This window comes from Leucopleurus acutus, assembly GCF_964270905.1.
Source record: "Leucopleurus acutus genome assembly, chromosome: 11".
In the NCBI taxonomy this organism is placed as follows: domain Eukaryota; kingdom Metazoa; phylum Chordata; class Mammalia; order Artiodactyla; family Delphinidae; genus Leucopleurus; species Leucopleurus acutus.
Genome location: NC_139152.1, coordinates 72,485,133 through 72,506,346, shown reverse-complemented (window position 1 = coordinate 72,506,346; position 21,214 = coordinate 72,485,133). Strand labels below are relative to the sequence as shown.

The 21,214-nt window shown below is 39.2% G+C and overlaps 1 protein-coding gene across 1 annotated transcript in view; it reads left to right on the top strand.

Moving 5' to 3' along the window:
* Positions 1-11,592, top strand: part of KITLG (KIT ligand) — an 84,461-nt gene extending 72,869 nt beyond the window's left edge. Inside the window, exons 7-10 of the mRNA XM_082850518.1 lie at positions 1,589-1,698; positions 2,078-2,145; positions 3,420-3,496; positions 11,237-11,592. Coding sequence (XP_082706644.1) covers positions 1,589-1,698; positions 2,078-2,145; positions 3,420-3,459 — 218 coding nt within the window. The 3' untranslated portion in view covers positions 3,460-3,496; positions 11,237-11,592. The remainder of the gene's footprint in view (positions 1-1,588; positions 1,699-2,077; positions 2,146-3,419; positions 3,497-11,236) is intronic.
* Positions 11,593-21,214: the final 9,622 nt, after the last annotated feature.

Genomic DNA, 21,214 nt, shown 5'->3' with positions numbered 1-21,214 from the left:
TATTATTGGAATAACAGTATTACTTCAGTTATACCAAATCCCATTTTATAACTAAGGCTTAATTTGGTGATAGAATTCATGTTGAGCTTTAATTTAAGATGCCTAAAACATATTTCCCATGGGGTTATACGATGTGAGGTGGGCCAAAAGAGCTGTCAGTCTAGTCTTAAGGAAGTGATCCATGGTTACGTGAATGGAAGATTCCACTTTACCCAATGTCCCTTAGTATAAGGGACACCCATGACTCACTACATCGCCCCCCCCCCCATTTCCTACCCCAGCACACACACACAGACTTACTGTTTTGAGAGCCTCTTTGGAAACATAAGAATCATAGAATTAATGAATTTCCTGTACCAGGTTTACCAATGGTAGGGAAATGGGCAATTTCTGTTCTCACTATAATAGATAACATTTGTTTCTTGCCTCTTCGGTTAAATCTATGAGTTTATTTTTCCATCTTAAATGCTGATACACATACAGTGGTTTGGTTCTTTTATATTATGTACTTTAGGTATTTTATATGTTAAATAGGTGACTATAGGCTGACACAGTACCCAAGTATCATTGCAAAATATCATAGCCCAAAACAGTCACTTTCCCTTGGATTGGTTTACATTTTGATCATACGATTGTTGAAAGTGTACAATTTCTAACTGTATTACATCTTCAACAGAAAAAGTTTAACTCTTACAAGTTGACACATATGTGTCAATGTTTTCAAACAACTAAGCTGTTCCTTGTAAGGAGATAGAAAAATCTGTCAAAATGTTAAGTTTTGTGTTGGGAACAAGAGACGCTTGGGGGAGATGTGTTGTTTAATTCCTGAATCATTCTGCTTCTCATGGAAGAGAAAAGCAGGGTGAAGGGAGGTGTCCCAAGTTAAACTCATGTGTGTGTCTTCTCTCTCACTAAATTACATATTTAGAGTCAGCTTAAGGAGACACTGGTACTTCCAGCCATTCTTTCATGTTCAGTAGTCTCAGACTTTCGAACACAGAAAGTCTGAAAATTCAAACCTTTACTCCATGGTACAGTTCGGGGCCCTACCTGGCATCCAATAATTGTCAGCTGAAGATGTGATGAGGAGACACCATAATTCTAAACTTGAGGTCCCTAAAAGTACTCTAACCACAATGTACAGGTATTAACTTAACATTTGAGGCAGGCCAAACATAGCTCGAGGCATGCATCCAGACCTTGATCCGGGTTGCAAAATGTCTTCTTTAAAATTTCTTGGCAAGATGTGAAGTGTGAGAAAGTGAGAAGATATTAGAAGATAAAGGCATGGAAGATGGATTTGCCTGATGATAGAAATCATCTGCAGGTATATGTCATCTGTGTTCCATATGGGTCTGCATTAACTGAGTCAAATAGCCCTCTGTCTGTGGGGTTTCTTTCGTTTTTCAACTTGTATCTTTTGGAGACTCCATGGACTTGCATTGCAAGCAGGAAAATCAGCATTTTAAATATTTTAAACAGATAGGTCAAGAGTACATTTCAGAAACAGTTGGGAACAACCACAGGATAAGAGCAAAACCTCTGGCATGGAGATACTGTGTTCACCACTGTACTGTTTAAATTACAGGGAAGGCCTCAAATCCCATTGAAGACTCCAGCCTACAATGGGCAGCCGTAGCATTGCCAGCATTCTTTTCTCTTATAATTGGGTTTGCTGTTGGAGCCTTATACTGGAAGGTAAGTGTTGCTATTCTTTTTTTCTTTCCCCTTGATCACAAAATTTCTGAACTTTATATATTTATTTGTTCATACTATATTACATCAATGATTAGCTAACAAACTGCCCTTTTCTAAGAAAGGATCCTACCAAGAAAACAATATTTTTCATTTGATTACTATTTAAATCTTTCAGTTTCTTTATTATTCTTTCATCTCCAACATCCTAAAAATGCTGAGTTGATAAAACCGTGCATTTTTCATAATTTCTTATTGCAAAAGTATTTTTATATGCTGCATGCTGATGAAAACATAGAAGTGGAGACTGTTTACCTCTTAAATAGTACATGATATATTGATATTTTTACAATATATGTATATATCACTGTTCTTTTCCCAGAAGAAACAACCAAATCTTACAAGGGCAGTTGAAAATATACAGATTAATGAAGAGGATAATGAGATAAGGTATTTTGTTTTACTAAATGTGTGCATAAGTAAGCTTGACCTTGCCACTTCACATACCGTGCATGTGCTTATAACATCTTTAAGAAGTGTTTCACTCTCATGGTGGCAGCTCCCAACTGATGTCTTCCAAGTTTTATCCACATTTCTGATCTCTCCTTGTCTCTTCAATCCTACATCTCCATTTACTTGGGAAATACCTTCATATAATTGTCTTCATGACCCTTCTTATGGTATCATCTCTGCTCTCTTTATTTCTATAAACAGCAGAATCTTGCTCACGTTCCTGGTCATGGAGCTCAGGAGGCACGTTTGCTTATTCTCCTCTTTTCCACACTATAGCCAAGACATGCTTAGCTCTTTCTTTGGCAATAGTCATTATCTTCATCCATATCTTTATTATGTCTTGACTGAGTTGCTACCACAGAATCTTTCTTTTCCTCAGCCTTTCTAAACTCCACCTTTGTCTCATTCTTCTGTAAACCCCATTTCTTTTTTTTTTTTTTTTTTTTTGCCGATACGTGGGCCTCTCACTGCTGTGGCCTCTCCCGTTGCGGAGCACAGGCTCCGGACACGCAGGCTTAGCGGCCATGGCTCACAGGCCCAGCCTCTCCGCGGCATGTGGGATCCTCCTGGACCGCGGCACGAACCCGCGTCCCCTGCTTCGGCAGATGGACTCTCAACCACCGCGCCACCAGGGAAGCCCTAAACCCCATTCTTAATATCACTTCCTAGTCAAGATACTTTCAGTTATTTTTCTCTTGCATACTTCATATATTTGACCTCACTCTGGTTTTCAGAGCCCTTAATTTTTCTCAACCTACTCAGTATTTTATTCAAAGCCAAATACAAAAATTGTTTTGTGAGCCCTTGCCACTTATGGTGGCTGACGCTGGTCACTTTTTTACCCTATCCCATACTGCTCCAGGACCAATGCTTTGATTTTACATTCAGTTATAGTTTTCATTTGGCATGTTATTTTCTCTTATGCTGCATGTGTACATATTCACAAATTAAGTGCATATAAGCATTTTCCGTATGTGTATCTGCATATGCGTAGAGAATTTTTTAACTACTTGGGGAGACTATGTGGAAGCAGACGAAGTCTTCCCTCTTCCCTACAGTAATATTATGAAGGTAAGCTTCCCACTCAATTTTGCAATCTTTTGCTACTGTATTTACAGAAAAATAAAAACTGCCCTTTACAATGCCCAGATCATGGTTACTTCAGAATCTCTGTCTAAATGCAAATAAGCATGTTTCTTATTCTTTTTCAGTATGTTGCAAGAAAAAGAGAGAGAGTTTCAAGAAGTGTAATTGTGGCTTGTATCAACACTGTTACTTTCGTACATTGGTAAGTATTAAGAATTCAAGCTAAAAGATATAACAAGAACTATACAGCATCCTAGACACCAAAATTTATTAAGTCTTCTATCAAGCTGGGGTCAGTATGTTAGCTGAAGCTGTTATGTAATTGTGCATTCTCAAGTTTTGAAAGGCAAGCAGTATTATTCCAGTGTAGTGGATTCATCTTGTATGGGAGATATACAAAGCATTAACAGTTGAGCGTTTCCTAATTTTTTTCTTTTTTGGCTGCGCCACTGGGACTTGGGGGATCTTAGTTCCCCAAACAGGGGTTTAACCCGTGCCTTCAGTGAAAGCATGGAGTCCTAACCACTGGGCCACCAGGGAATTTCTGAGTGTTTCCTATTTTTGAGGCCAGAAAATAAATTAGACAAGGGGCAAAATAAAATATTTTGGACTAAACAGGACTAAAATAAAATATTATTAATAGAAGAAGAATAAATAAAATCAATTTCAATTAGGTGTGATTAACATGATAGGAAAAGTGTCTCATTTGTTAAATGCTGAAACAAATGAAAATGAAAAACATTGCCCTGCTATTTTAAGGAAAAGTAGAAAAGGTCAAAATCCCATACGGTAAAAAAAAAAAAAAAATCCCGTACAGTAGGAGAGGGAAATTGTCAAGGTGAAGTGCCACCTGCCACATGACATAATACTTGTGCCTCATCACCGTCCAGAGCCCAGGACACACTGAATATAAACCGGGGACAGATAACCTGTTGTGATTGTGTGGGTCTGTGAAGGGCCTGGGGAGAAAGGAGACTAGGAAAACATGACCAGAGGGCGCTGATGTTTATACCTCCTCTCCCCTCTCCTGTCTACTTTCTCAACTCCCAAGCTGCAGACGCGGTGCAGGGAGCACCCTGAATGGCACTAACCTGATCCAACGTCATGCATGCTCTTCCCATTTGTACTTCTGCCAACTCACTGTTACTTCTGTTCTGCTCATGAACCCCCATTTATTACAGTGGTGTATAAGTGTTCTTTCATCTTCCTAAATCTTCAGTTCTTCCCCTGCACTCCCTCGTGGTTAGAGGATCATTTACTCGCCCGATTATTATAGACATGGTCTCTGGTGAGCTTCACCTTTTCCTTACAGGTCACTGTCCTTCCAGCTTTCCCTTCTGTCCCAGATTCAGAGATTTCTCTCTAGATTGAACCTTCCCCAGGGAAACTGGGTCACAGAGCCTTTGTCTCCTCCAGGAACTCACTTTTCTCAAACATCATTTTTCAACAACCCAAAATAACATCATATAATAATAGTAATTATGTCGCACATGCCTCTAACACTTTAACCCTGCTATTACACAGACTTCATTTTTGCCTTGAATCATGCCCTTGATCACCACGTCTGGAGCACGAATAGCACCCTCTCTTCTGCTCCCATCCTAGCTCTCCTCTAGCCTCATGTTTCCTGTCAAACACTGTAAAGGAATAAACCCTTCACTTGACCCTTTTTATTTTCGGGTGCAGTATTCCGCAAGCTGAAATCATTGTTATTCCAAGAAACATTTCTTTGACCTCCAATCCCAGTACAAATCTACTGTTTTTTCCCCACTGCTGTTTCACTTCCCTTAAGCCAGACATCCACCAACTACACATTAAATGGTTAATTGAACCTTAAAGGCTCAAGTAATGTTCTCTGTGGTTTGCTTTTCGATGGCATCACTGGGATCCCGTTTTGGCACGTAGGTGATGTGGTGTTTAATTGTGGCATTTGTCCTGTGACATTTGGGAAATGGATTATGATGGAAAAGCCCAAGGCACTTGTCTAGGAGAAAGAAAGATGGCATTTTAAAGCAGCTGTAGTCAAGCAACTTACACATGCTGGTCAGGGAATATACAAGGACAGGAAGTGAGTCTGTCTGGTTCTTGCTATATCTCCTCACAAGTACCTCACTTGTTGCCTAAGCACTGTAGGCGCTCAATAAATGTCTGTTGAAGTGACTGAGTGAATAAATAAACCCTAAATGAAAATCTTACCAAGTGGTAAGGAAGATAGCTCTGCTGAAGTGGCCTTTTTTTTAAGGTTCTTTTTGTTTTGCAAGATGAATATGCTCTAGAGACCTGCTATACAACATAATGCTTAGAGTTAAAAAAACTACATTGTGTATTTAAAACTGTGTTCAGAGGGTAGATCTTGTGTTAAGTGTTCTTACTGCAATAAAATAAGATGTTTTAAAACAATCTTTTAAAAAGTGCAGTAAGGTTTATTTTTATCTTGTATGTGTGTGTGTGTGTTTAATTTGCTGATTTTGGTCAGTAGGACAGCAAGGTATGTACAGCAAGGGGGAATACAGTCATATGGGAAATGGCTAAATTATTTTTCTTAAAATCTGAAATGTTACTCATATAATTAAACGAATGAAATTAGACAGGTTAAAGAAGCCCCAAATTGTTTAGAAATAAACTCGTCACATATCATTGAGGAGCTGGTGTAAAATAGATGACCTTACTTCTCACCATTTCTGCAAAGCTCTCTCAAGGCTCAGCTCAGAACCACCACCTCCAAAAAGCTAACTTCCCAAATGAAAGTAATCTCTCTTTTATGGCCCTCTAATTATACTTTGTATTACATTTCATACAATATTAATATGGTATTAGTTACCATTACTTACATAGACATTACTTACAGCCACTTACATAGACGTTTTGTGTCCTCTTCTAAACCATAAGCTCTTAGAGGACAGGATTGGTTTCTGAATATCATTTTGGAATCCCATTAAACTATATAGTTTACACTTTGCACATACAAGTGATGAATGTATCTGTTGAATAAATGAATGGAGAGATGGATGAATACCTCAGAGAACTGCAGTAACGTGAGAATAAAATTTATGGAGTAAAAACAAAAATAGACGTGTGTAGGTAGAAGTAAATAAGAATTCAAATACTGAGGGCAAGATAGATAAAAGGAGGAAAATAGAAGCAGCTCATTATCATGAATCTGCAAACCCCGAAGTCAAAATATGTATGTATCATTTGTAACCATTTATTGAGTACCCATCGTATAGAGAAAGCCTGTTCCTTGTATCAACAGAGGTTTGGTAAAACCTGCCAAGGAAATTTGAGTATAATTTGGGGAAAGGGATGTGGTGGGGGGAAAGGCTTGGGGGAACAGACTATGACATGGTAGGAGAGGAAATATGCCAAGAAATAAGAAGAACAGTAGTAAAAAGTACCAAGATAGAAATGAAATATGGAATTGTAATTATATATTTTAAAAATTGGATATAATTTGGATTATAGTCATTTTCTTGCTTCACAAAAAAAGGGGAAAATATAAGGAATGACTCAGGTTTGTGGCAAGGATTTCTCCCTGAAATAGAAGTTTCATGAACTGAAACAAATTAAACCAGGACAAATATTGGAACACTAGAATAGAAAACATATGGAATAGTTCTCCAACCTATAATTGGAAAATGAAGAGGAGGATTTGATATTTTAAATACAAGGAAGGAATGTAGATAATGACCCAGAAACAAAAGAAGTTGCCTCTAAGAGAAAATATAGAAAAGCTGTGTTTATTTGACATCAAACGTGAAATTATCTCTGCAAAAAGTTAAAAATGTATTTAGTCAACTAGCTAATGACAAGTATACGTATGTGGCATCCCAGAAGAATTTTTCATTTATTGGGTTGCGTGTAGCACAGTTTAAGAGAAAGAAATAGAGTAGATCATAGCACAATTTTAGTCTTCATTCTAACCACAAATGTGACACCAACAAGCTCTAGTACGTGCATTGTTGGATGCAAAGCTTAATATAACCTAGTTCTGTCCTCAGATTGCTTATGGCCTACAAAAGGAGATAAGACATATGCATAATAACCTATTTTAAAACAGACTAAAGGAGATTTTGGTTAAAAAACAACAAAAGAAGCTGACAAAGAAATGCAATAAGGAGTCAAAGGCAAAGCCACTGCATGTGGTTGTAGAGGATGTGCCCTGAACATAGCTCTAGATAATGACTGGTACAGATGGCATCCCATAGAATTGTACCACCCACATACAATTGTCTTATTTAACAGGGGAGAGAAATCATTCGGAGAAAGGCTTTATTGTAAGGGTGATGGAGGTGGCATTTGTATGGAACTGGGTCTTGGATGATTGCTAAAATTTTACTGGCAATAGGGAAGGGGTAAATCCAGATACTGCAAATGGCATAAGTTAAATCAGGGAGCTGAAAGTACAGACTGTGTTCAAGAGTTTGTACAGCTGGACTCCAGTAGAAGTACACATAAAGGGTTAAAATGCTGAGAAAGGATGGGCATCAGTTTGAAACAAGGTCTGAATTCCAAGTACAGGGCTTACACTTTATCGAGTAATATAAGGAGTTGTTGGAGGGTTTAGAAAAGACATAATACAATCAAAGCAGAGGTTTAGGAAAGTAATCAGACGTTGGCGTGGCCAGATGGATGGGAGTGGTGACCTGGAATCAAGGAGTCCACTTAGGAGGCCAATCTTCAAAACAGGTGTGAGAGAATGACAACCTGAACTAGGGTCACAGCCATGGAGATAGGAACGCATAGGCCACTTTGAGTTTGGAGTCACTGCAGTAAAAGAATAAGTCCTAGTTCCTGATGGGATGTGAGGCTTGACATCGCAGGCAGTAATCAGGGATGATTTGGAGCCTATGGGACTAACCAGATGGCAGCGCCAATAGAAAAAAATGGGAGAAGGAGCCGTTAGTAATTATTAACCAGTGGCCAAATATGCTTCACTGGAAATTCAGAGTACAGTAAGGGCTGCAAATAATAGATTGGGGATTGGGAAGTCATCCACAAAGAATTTTAATTGAGACCTTGGGAGAAGGACCGTGTCATCACGGAGAAGGCCCAGTTTGGTTGACGGTAAATAGCATGAGTTTGTAGATACTGAGATGGCGGTGTTTAGGGACTTATCCCAGCATGGTAAGTGTAGAAAGTAATTTTTTTTTTAATTTATTTATTTTTGGCTGTGTTGGGTCTTCGTTGTGGTGCACGGGCTTCTCATTGCAGTGGCTTCTCGTTGCAGAGCACAGGCTCTAGGCGTGTGGGCTTCAGTAGTTGTGGCACGCAGGCTCAGCAGTTGTGGCTTGTGGGCTCTAGAACACAGGCTCAGTAGTTGTGGCACACGGGCTTAGTTGCTCCGCAGCCTGTGGGGTCTTCCCGGACCAAGGCTCGAACTCATGTTCCCTGCATTGGCAGGCAGATTCTTAACCCCTGGGCCACCAGGGAAATCCCTAGCAAGTAATTCTTATTATAATTAGGCTGGTGGAGAGATTCATAAAAGAAACACAACATGGAAGTTTCCAGTAGATCTAAGACAGAAGAAAGTCGATCCTAGAATTGGAATAGGGATGAGGGCAAGTTATGCTGGGACATTTATTGCACAGGACTCAATAATGGTTGGTTACCAATGGCCAGATCTTTGACTCTTTACCACATATTTCCTAAGAATTTCTAGAATTTTGAAGGTTTTGGTTTGGAGCTCGCTCTGTGTAGATACATTGTGATGCAGAGGATTAGAAGGGATTAGACTTGGGTCTAATCTGCACCTTAACTAGCTGTAGGTTCCTGGATGAGTCAGTTGTCTTTTAACCCCTGATTCTTCAAATGTAATGGGGGGATAATAATACTCACCCTATTTATTTCGTGAGGTTGTTGCCAGAATCCATGGTATTATTATAAAAATGGTAGTTTCGTTCTATGGGAAACCATTTATTGGTTTTTCCGTTTGTTTTCTTTGCGAAATGATCCAAAGACATAATCAGAATAGATTTCCAATCTTGCTTCTCTACGCATACGTTTAGAGTTTCAAGTTATTTGTAGCTTTTTCAAAAAATATATATATTTTTTGCTTTTTTGTGATTTCCTTCTGCTTTTCTAACCAAGTTTTATTTTTAAAATATCTGCTAGGCAATTTGCATTTCTGAAATTTGCTCTTAATGCCTGTTAATTTCTCCTTCAGTATTTAATTCTGCTTTCCTAAATACAGGTTTTCTATTTTTTAGAGTTCTCTGTTTGGTGAATCGTCATGTAATATGGTTTTTAGTATATTATTACATTTTATATATTTACATTTTCAATATATTACATTTAATGATTGCATACATTTCGTATATTACATTAGAGTAATATACATTTAGCATATTACTGGAAAAAAAACACTGTACTTATCACTCATACTATAAAGTTTTATATATAGCCTATGTAATGATCTCAAACATTTTAAAACCAGTGATCTCTGGTTCTGGGATTGATAAATAAGGACAAAATAGGAAAAGAGTAGGGAAGAAACTAAATGCAAAATACACATTTATTTAGGGGTTGTGATTGAAGATAGCATGCAAATGCTGCCTATAATTAAAAAAGAAAAAAAGATAAGGAAGTACAAATACTTCACCTGAAAGCTGAAAAATCTGAAAGCTGAGTCCAACGCTCAGTGGTTTAACACCAGCACTGAAAAGCTAAAACAGAGTCTGGCTTTCATGCTTCAGCAAGTACAGTAAGCTGTGCTGAGGCCAAATGAACTTCCCCAGAGGCTTTGTCAGGAATGTGGTGCCAGGATTTCTATCTTTCTTCTTCTGGCTGACAGCACTGAAGGAGATCCTACTGCTGCTCTTTCCTCAGCTGGGAGAAGTGATTGCTAGAACCTGGCTAGGCAGTCAGGATACTGGCACTGATCTGTGGCTAGGAGGCTGTCATTTGTGGGTGGCCTCTGATCAGCCTCTCCGCCTGTCCCAGATATCTCTTGCATGCCACTCCATCAATCTCCACTTCTCCACTCTGAACACCGCCATTGTTCTTCAGACCCTCTCCCCTCACCACCTGTTTACAACCTCTTCAAAGGCTTGTTAGAGAAATTCAAGGCTACATAGATTGATAACACTCATCAGAAATGGAGATAATCTGTGCTGTGCTTGGGGGTGTGAAAGCCACAGGGTATTCATTCATCCACTCTATGTTCAAGAAATATTTATTGAGTACAAGTGTCCCCCTCCAGTGCTATGCAAAAGTAGAGCATTCCAATGAAACCTGTCTTAAACCAAAATGGCCTAAAGCAAAGACGCAATCACCTTAGGATACATCTTGCTAATGCGATGCATAAAATAAATCTATGTAAAGCACAGATGCTCGTAGACACAATTCAAAGTTACGGTGGCTTTATGCTGAGAGGCTAAGTGTAGTTCTGCGGAAGAACTTGGCGGTGCCACTCTCACTGCTGGCGGTGCACACTGCCTCTGTAGGCTCACTGCAGAACAAACCCTGAATGCGACGGTCTCTTTTTGCCTTTTCTCATAAAAGCAAAAATCCTCTTTGGATTTCTTTCGTTTGTTGAAAACAGGTACTAAAGTAGGTGTTTTGTAAAAGCAAAGTGGTATAAAGGGAACTTTGAAAAGCAGGGGACACCCGTATCTATTTTGTACCAGGCACTGTTCTAGGTGTTGGAATACAGCAGTGAAAAAGATAAACAAAAGCTCTATGTTCCTCATGGGGCTTACATTCTAATGGGAAGAGACACTCAGTAAACAGTAAGATCATTTCAGATTATGTAAAATGTTACTAGGGAGATCAGCAAGTGACTGATCACTGCATCTAGGAAACATTTGTCAAGTTATTTTAGGCTGTGTAAGTGAAGCATGCATTGTAAATCTATTACTCATTCAAAGCCACATGAATTCAGCTACTGAGAATGAAAAGAAGGTAGAAAGCAGATATGCTATAATCTCTCTTTTTTCTTCTCTAGGCGGGTAACAGTTCATGTTTGCTTCATAAATGAAGCAGCTTTAAACAAATTCCTATTCTGTCTGGAGTGACAGACCGCATCTTTATCTGTTCTTGCTACCCATGACTATGTGGATGATTCAGAAATTGGAACAAAGTGTTTTACTGTGAAACTGGCACTGAATTAATCATCTGTAAAGAAGAACTTGCACCGAGCAGGACTCTATTTTAAGGACCTGGGGGATTTGTGGTCTCAATTAGAACTTGCAGCTGATGTTGGGAGAGAAAGCACGTGTCCCAGGCTGCACGTACCGTTTTGCATGCCTCCAGAAACGTCTAATTGTTGAAAAACCACATAGCTTTATTTTACAGTTACAACCTGCAGTTCATAGTTATCTTGGTCTCTGCAAGTAGATTTCAGCCTGGATAGTGGGGGTCATCATTTTTATCAAAGGGATCTAGAAAAAATTCAAAAAACAAAAACTCCATAGCATCAGCCACTGTTCATTTAGAAAGCAGTGGGAAAAGAGGGTGGGGGTAGGGGCAGGTCAGCCTTCTAGCTGCTGATCAAGGAATGATGTGGGTCTGAGCTTGGTCTCTTTCTGACACAGAGTGTGCTCAACCGTATCCCACTAGACAAACGGACATGGTTGTCTGACTTTAGTCATGCAGGGGAGCCAGTACTGAATTACACAACAGTGATGCCTTTGCAGAGGAGAGACTCCGAAAGAGTCATCACACGAAGAAGCTGTGGACACTGCCCAGCAGAACAGTCTGCCGAGGAGGGCATCTGGCACCCCTGGTGAAGTCAGCCTTTGCCCTTGACCACTATGGCGTGTACAAATTGTGCTTGCAAATTATATTACAAAATGTTTATATTCTAAAACTATCACAGAGTTATGTAAAGGGACTTCGGAGAAATCACTGAATGTATGGAGGCCGCATTTTCAATTTCTGCTGTGGGAGAGAGTAAATATAAATTATGATATTTAGTATCTATGGTTAGATAACCACACACATGCTAATATGGGTGTTGAAAACTAGGTGACTTGGCTTTTACAAGAATGCAGGGGATCAGGAAACTTTAGTTATTTATAGTATAATCACCATTATCTGTTTAAAGGATCCATTTATTTAAAATCAGGCACTCTGTATTCATTAAGGTTTATGAATTAAAAATAAAAAGAAAGCTTTATGTAGTTACGCATGTCAGTTTGCTATTAAAATATGCGACAGCGTTTTTGTCATATTGAGTGAACTTGGCAGGAATTCCCAAGATGGACGTTGCATTTTTAAACCAGAACTTGTAAGACATTAAGTGAATTTCCCTTGCCAATTTTTTTTATTTCAAAGGAACATCTGACTAAGGTCAAGGAATGATTTCTTTTGGTTTATTTTGATGAAGATTCTTTTAATATATCACAAACGTACACATACAGGAATCCAAAGCTTTCCATTCTAACTTGATCCTTGTGATAACATCATTGCCATGTCTATCACCATCACATGACTGTTTTCAATGCAGTGATAGAGAAGGGCATGAAAAACTGCTATCTTTCCTTTGTTTTCAAAAGTCCAAGAACTTCTAGTAGAGCTGGATTTTAGCTTATGTTCAAAGCTAATTCAAATACAACTCTAGTAAGTGGCCCTTGCTCTTTTTTATACCAAAGAGCTCAGATGATTTCTGCGATCCCTCCTCTAAAGTGCTGTGGTTCCTCAAACACTAGTCATGTCTCTAAGATACAACCCAGATGCTTTGGGAAGTTGCATTAATTTATTCAGTCCCTCAAATATCCCATGGTACAACCAATTATATATAATAAAACCAGAGATCAATTTAATGGCTGAAAGGACCTGTCTCAGTGTGTGATGTTGATTGTTTTGAAGAAAATAGACATAGATTAACATGAGTATGTGTGTAGGTCATGTGTCAATTGAGAAGATTGATACTTCTCAATCTAATAGTTTGTTTCAGCAATGGTTTCAGTCTTTGTAAGTATGTAAAAATGCTGCTTAATGAGCTTTAGAGTATAATAGATGTACTTTTGTTCTCAAAGCTGGTAGCTGGGTTTTAACACACAAGGACATGGTCCTAATTGATAGGGTTAAATAAACAAATTCAGCAAGTTATGAAATCTGGCACGGTCGGCGAGGGGAGATGTATTCTGCCTAATTAAATGTATTGGTTCATTGAGAGTTGTGTGGATTACCAATTTTTAAAACACTAAAATTCAGTAAAATACACGAACAATAGAAAAATGTTGAACATTACTTTGGTTGGTAGTTGCTTGGGAATGAACTGTCATATCTACTTGGAGATTAAAAAATATATATACATATATGTCTTTGCTTTATTTTATCCAGTATGTGTTCTGAACATCCTTTATAAATCATGGAAAACTCACACTGACATCTTAAACTGTGAAATCACCTTTTAAACTGGTACCATGTATCTGATAGTTCTCTTTTGTAATGTTTCAAAATTGTCTTTTAAAATGGTTTCAGAAGTCTGCAGATGCTAAATTATACTTTAGTGTAAAGTATAATTAAGCTTTGTACCTCTGTGGTAGCACCCAAATCTATAGACAAACTGGCACTGATAAACGGTGCCTGCCCTGTGGTATCAAAGCGTTGCTTGATTTTGTATTATAATCTGATGTGCTTACCACACAGCCACTTTCTAATGAGTCAGAAACAAGTTATTTTTTTCAATACTTTAACAGAACAAGTACCCTATTCTCTTTGAAAAGGATTAACTATGTGAAAAATGACAATGTATGATAAAGTATGTTCACAATGAAATATCTGCTTTTAGTAAGAATTAAAGTACTCCGGAGAAACTTCGTGGCATATTTTGGTATTCTAATTCAGATGAAGTTTTAAATTAATAGAAAACTCCACGCAGAATTCATGGATATTTCTTAATGTTTTTCTGAAGCTAGGTTCTGGTTTCAAAATGTAATTCCAGTATGGGGCTTTTAGCCATTCCCAACCTATTCTAATTTAACTAAGAAATATATTTTTCAAGAAGGCAGGTGGACATAGTGGGATGGATGTTAGGAAAAATTGTCAGGAGCTTCCACTCTGCCATTAACAGGTATTGGTAAATCACTGCCCTTCTTTGGCTCTCAATTTTTATTTATCTATATGGTGAAGTCAAGTCATACCATAGGTATGAGAGAAACCTATTGATATGTGACTGACAAAGATGATAAAATAGAGCTGAAACTATCGCATATAAAATATCCAACTCTGATCTCTGTGAATAAGCAATTTGAACATAAAAAGCTATGGCTGTTCTTGTTTGTAATGTAAATAGGGTCCATTCGTAAAAGTGAAAATCAGTCTCCTGTAGGGTGAGTCGGATAACCACTTACACAAGAGATGGCTTTTTCCGTTGCTTAAATAAACATTTTTGGATCACCTCTGAAGAATGAAAACCAAGAGTACATTTTACCCAGGAAAAGATGAGATGTGTGTAACATTTGGAAGTGTACCAAATCAAGCATTTAAATGCTCTCATTTTTCTTAAAAGCTAAGAGCAGAAAATGTAAGATGCTCATAAAGTTTTTAAGTGCAAAAAGATACTTTCGAATCCATTTGGAGATGGGTAAACCATAAATTATATTTCAGGATTGGAAAGTGGGATAAGAATTTTAGAGAAAGCCAGCTTGTTTTGAAACAGTATTATTCTGAAATTGGCATTAAAATATAAACATTCAGATTGAAATTCCAACCAGTTCATTTGTGGTGTTTGATCACACAGTTTATGGTGTTGCTGGAAATGCCTTTGTAAAGATAAAATAATGGTACTTTCATTTCCTAACAAGATACTGTTTTAGAAATAATCCATATTAAAATGGATATTCTTGATCCTAAAATGTTTCTTAAGCATCGTACATGTATTTATAACCGCCGTCTCCAATTACATCTTATGTTGTTTTTTAAAATAAAATTGTTTAAACTAAAAAAACATAGTATTTTCAGTTACTTGATTTCTGAGCTATGACTCACTAAATAAAAATTTCCAATCAAAATACCCTATTCTCCTATATTCTAAGGATTAATGTGTGATTATAGTGTCCACTTGCCACTATTTTTTAAATCAATGGACTTAAAGTATTCAGACATTTAGATGGATGCACAGATATATTGCTAGTTCAGTCATAGATTGGAGTTTGCATATTGTAATGTAAATGTATGTCAACATTATTCTATAGTTTTATTATGACTGAAGTTAAATAAAAAAGGTTGTAAAATGTGATGTGTATGTACTGTATGTGTACTTTTTAAAATAGGTTTATGTCCTGACCCTTTTTTATACAGGTTTGAATTTGAAATTACATTATATATACACATACTTTATTGTTCTAAATAAAGAATTTTATGCACTCAAATTTGCCCTGTCATTATCTTGAAGTTATCACACATGTTCATAACATGGTTGAGCATTTAAGGTAAACTCAAAGTTTTCTATGGAAAACATCATTAATCTAGATTTTATTCTAATATGCACAGAAGGAGATAAATCATTTTATTCCAATAAATATGTGTTGGTTAAGTAATCAAGGAAGATAGGTAAAGTAATCAAAGAAGGTAAAATTGAATTAATACACTGTTGGATCTCAAGGGGTTTCTAACTTAGTTGGGGAGAAGATAGGAAAACCACTGTCAACTGCATAAAGCCACAGTGAAGTAATTGCCTAAGTGCAAAACTGCGGTCTAGTTAATGTACTTGGGGCACACAGGAAGAAGAAATGGATAGCCTAGGGATGATCATGGGGGAGTTGGTGTTTGGGCTAAGATTTACAAGGATGAGAAATTTCGATAAAGAAGGATAATTATGCCCAGCCTGAGCAGTGTTTTCCAAAGCAAGAAGTTTTAAAATTTCTCAATTTATCCCATCAAATCCAATCCTGAGCATACAGTGCGTAAAGGGATACACAGTGAGATGAGACCAGAGCCTTGAATGCCACAGGAGGGCAGATTCTTCTTAGGGGCCATGCGAAGTCATTGCGTGCTTCTGAGAAGAGGGATGGAATGGCAAGATCATACACCATTACGGCTTATGTGGTTTAGGCAATAAGTAATCATCCTGCCTAGCCCCTGGTTGGTATTGGACTCCTGAGACCACATCCTCTAGATTTATGACATCACACTTATTCACCCACCATTTCTTTTCAGTTTCTTTGCCGATTTTTCCTCCTCTGCTCACGCTTTATATTACAAACTTCCATCAATATAAGCCTAGACGATAACAGCCTTGTAACTGATCGCACTCCTCCACTATTTAGCCCTTTTTCAATCAGTTCCTCATGTTAGAGTGAATAATACGGAGACAACTGATAATACTTTTCTCTGATTAAAACACTGAAATGGCTTCTCATTATTTTTCAGGACCAAACCCAAACTCAACATGGTTTATAAAGCCCTCCTCGACACATCTCATAATTTTTTTTGGGGGGGGGGGCAGGGGGTTGCTAATTGTTTGTTTTCCCCTTTAAGTTATAAACACATGAGGACTAGGACCGTGAAGACTTATATCATTGCATTCCCCCAATTTAATGCAATAATAAAGCATGGAATTGAAACAAAATTGGATCTGAATAGATATTACCTATTGCAATGTTCAATAAGTTAAAAGTTATTTTCTAAAACTTTTTATCATGGACAATTTGAAATATATGCAAAAGTAGAGTAGTGTAATGAACTTCCATGTAACCATAACCTAGCTTCAATCTTATTTAAGTGCTGAATGATCTTATTTTATCTAAGTCACCTACTACACCACTTACCCACCACCCCTTTCATATTATTTTTAGGCTAATACCTACAAATATTTGATCTGTAAATATTTATATGTGTATCTCTAAATTATAAATTTTAGAACGTAATACCTTTGTCACACCTAAGAAAAATTATTCCTTAATATCAAAGACCCAATAAGTATTCATATTTTATCTCACATCATCATGCATTGCAATATTGTACTACAGCAGAGTATAAAATAAAGGTAAAATTCTCCCTCCAACATTAAAGTTCTTTCCTCCACAGGAAAACAGGTATTTCTTGTTAACCCTCAGAAAAACTACGTGTACATACATATTTATGTAATACTATCCTCTAACCTTACTTTTCCCATTTATTAGAAGAATGTGTAACACTTTGCATCAGCCCAGATAAACCTTTATCCACTACCATAGCCAGGAAATTATAGATGGACATTGAAATTGTACTATAATGTGTGCCTTTTGGAATTCCAGTCCATACTTAGCAAAATCCAATGTACTTCTAGAACTTTTTCTTCAAAATGAAAATGAGGCTCTCTTTTGAGGATATATCTGCCTCTTCAGCCCTCTCATTTGGTGGCTGTGTTTCCTCCATAACTGTCACTGGGTCTGGCAGTGGGTTCTCTGGTCCTCATTGCTGCTTCTGGGTCATCACTCCTTAATCCCTCCCAGATTTGAATCTCATGTTATCAGATTACATACCCACTGCTATTCACTGTTGCTTTCATGTACTAACTCTCAGGTTCTTCTCCTTCATTTCTTGATGGTATGAGCACCTACTTCACTGTCACTCATCTGTACTCCTGTCTTATTTCTTGGGATTTTGATACACATATAAATGATCCTTTTGGCTGCAGCTGCTGCTTCTTCCTTATCCCCCTCCTCCTCCTTTTCCTCCTTTGGAGACTTTTATGAATCCAGCTTTTCTATATTCTAATGAGTAAGGTTTATTTTAAGAACATCATTAGAGATCCTAGAAGGGAAGGTGGCGGAAGAGTAAGACACAGAGATCACCTTCCTCCCCACAGATACACCAGAAATACATCTACACGTGGAACAACTCCTACAGAACACCTACTGAAAGCTGGCAGAAGACCTCAGACCTCCGAAAAGGCAAGAACCCCCCCCCCCCACGTACCTGGGTAGGGCAAAAGAAAAGAGAATAAACAGAGACAAAAGGATAGGGACGGGACCTGCACCAGTGGGAGGGAGCTGTGAAGGAGAAAAGGTTTCCACACACTAGGAAGGCCCTTCACTGGCGGAGACGGGAGTGGCGGAGGGGGAAAGCTTCAGAGCCACAGAGGAGAGCGCAGCAACAGGGGTGCGGAGGGCAAAGCGGAGAGATTCCCGCACAGAGGATCGGTGCCGACCGGCACTCACCAGCCCGAGAGGCTTGTCTGCTCATCTGCCGCGGCGGGCGGGGTCTGGGAGCTGAGTCTCCGGCTTTGGTCAGATCGCAGGGAGAGGACTGGGGTTGGCTGCATGAACACAGCCTGAAGGGGGCTAGGGCGCCACAGCTAACCGGGAGGGAGTCTGGGGAAAAGTCTGGACCTGCTGAAGAGGCAAGAGACTTTTTCTTCACTCTTTGTTTGCTGGTGCGCGAGGAGAGGGGATTAAGAGCGCTGCTTAAAGGAGCTCCAGAGACGGTCGCGAGCCGCGGCTAAAAGCGCGGACCCCAGAGACGGGCATGAGACGCTAAGGCTGCTGCTGCCGCCACCAAAAAGCCTGTGTGCGAGCGCAGGTCACTATCCACACCCCCATTCCTGTGCAGCCGCCACTGCCAGGGTCCTGGGATCCAGGGACAACTTCCCCGGGAGAACACACGGCGCGCCTCAGGCTAGTGCAACGACATGCCGGCGTCTGACGCCGCAGGCTCGCCCCGCACTCCATACCCCTCCCTCCCCCCAGCCTGAGCCCCCGAAGCAGCTGCTCCTTTACCCCATCCTTTCTGAGCAAAGAACAGACGCCCTCAGGCGACCTACACGCAGAGGCAGGGCCAAATCCAAAGCTGAGCCCCAGGAGCTGTAAGAACAAAGAAGAGAAAGGGAAATCCCTCCCAGCAGCCTCAGGAGCAGCGGATTAAAGCTCCACAATCAACTTGATGTAGCCTGCATCTGTGGAATACCTGAATAGACAACGAATCATCCCAAACTGAGGAGGTGGACTTGGAAAGCAAGGTTTATGATTTTTTCCCCTTTTCCTCTTTTTGTGAGTGTGTATGTGTATGCTTCTGTGTGAGATTTTGTCAGTATAGCTTTGCTTTCACCATTTGTCCTAGGGTTCTATCCGTCTGTTTTCTTTTTTTTTTTCTTTTTTTTTTTTTTTTCCGGTACGCGGGCCTCTCACTGTTGTGGCCTCTCCCGTTGCGGAACACAAGCTCTGGACGCGCAGGCTCAGCGGCCATGGCTCACAGACCTAGCCGCTCCGTGGCATGTGGGATCTTCCCACACTGGGGCACGAACCCATGTCCCCTGCATCAGCAGGCGGACTCTCAACCACTGTGCCACCAGGGATGCCCCCATCCGGTTTTTTTGTTTTGCTTTTTTCTTAAAAAAATTTTTTTTCTTAATAATTATTTTTTATTTTAATAACTTTATTTTATTTTATCTTACTTTATTTTATTTTATCTTGTTTCTTTCTTTCCTTCCTTCCCTCCTTCCTTCCTCCCTCCCTCCCTCCCTCCTTTCTCTCTCTCTTTCTTTCTTTCTTTTCTTTTCTTCCTTTCTTTCTACTTTTTCTCCCTTTTATTCTGAGCCGTGTGGATGAAAGGCTCTTGGTGCTGCAGCCAGGAGTCAGTGCTGTGCCTCTGAGGTGGGAGAGCCAACTTCAGGACACTGGTCCACAAGAGACCTCCCAGCTCCATATAATATCAAATGGCGAAAATCTCCCAGAGATCTCCATCTCAACACCAACACCCAGCTTCACTCAACGACCAGCAAGCTACAGTGCTGGACACCCTATGCCAAACAACTAGCAAGACAGGAACACAATCCCACCCATTAGCAGAGAGGCCGCCTAAAATCATAATAAGTCCACAGACACCCCAAAACACACCACCAGACGTGGACCTGCCCACCAGAAAGACAAGATCCAGCCTCAGCCACCAGAACATGGGCACTAGTCCCCTCCACCAGGAAGCCTACACAACCCACTGAACCAACTTTAGCCACTGGGGACAGACACCAAAAACAACGGGAACTATGAACCTGCAGCCTGCAAAAAGGAGACCCCAAACACAGTAAGATAAGCAAAATGAGAAGACAGAAAAACACACAGCAGATGAAGGAGCAAGATAAAAACCCACCAGACCTAACAAATGAAGGAGAAATAGGCAATCTACCTGAAAAAGAATTCAGAATAATGATAGTAAAGATGATCCAAAATCTTGGAAATAGAATAGACAAAATGCAAGAAACATTTAACAAGGACCTAGCAGAACTAAAGATGAAACAAGCAACGATGAACAACACAATAAATGAAATTAAAAATACTCTAGATGGGATCAATAGCAGAATAACTGAGGCAGAAGAACGGATAAGTGACCTGGAAGATAAAATAGTGGAAATAACTACTGCAGCACAGAATAAAGAAAAAAGAATGAAAAGAATTGAGGACAGTCTCAGAGACCTCTAGGACAACATTAAACGCACCAGCATTCGAATTATAGGGGTTCCAGAAGAAGAAGAGAAAAAGAAAGGGACTGAGAAAATATTTGAAGAGATTATAGTTGAAAACTTCCCTAATATGGGAAAGGAAATAGTTAATCAAGTCCAGGAAGCACAGAGAGTCCCATACAGGATAAATCCAAGGAGAAATATGCCAAGACACATATTAATCAAACTGTCAAAAATTAAATACAAAGAAAGCATATTAAAAGCAGCAAGGGAAAAACAACAAATAACACACAAGGGAATCCCCATAAGGTTAACAGCTGATCTTTCAGCAGAAACTCTGCAAGCCAGAAGGGAGTGGCAGGACATATTTAAAGTGATGAAGGAGAAAAACCTGCAACCAAGATTACTCTACCAGCAAGGATCTCATGCAGATTTGATGAAGAAATTAAAATCTTTACAGACAAGCAAAAGCTGAGAGGGTTCAGCACCACCAAACCAGCTTTACAACAAATGCTAAAGGAACTTCTCTAGGCAAGAAACAGAAGAGAAGGAAAAGACCTACAATAATGAACCCAAAACAATTAACAAAATGGGAAT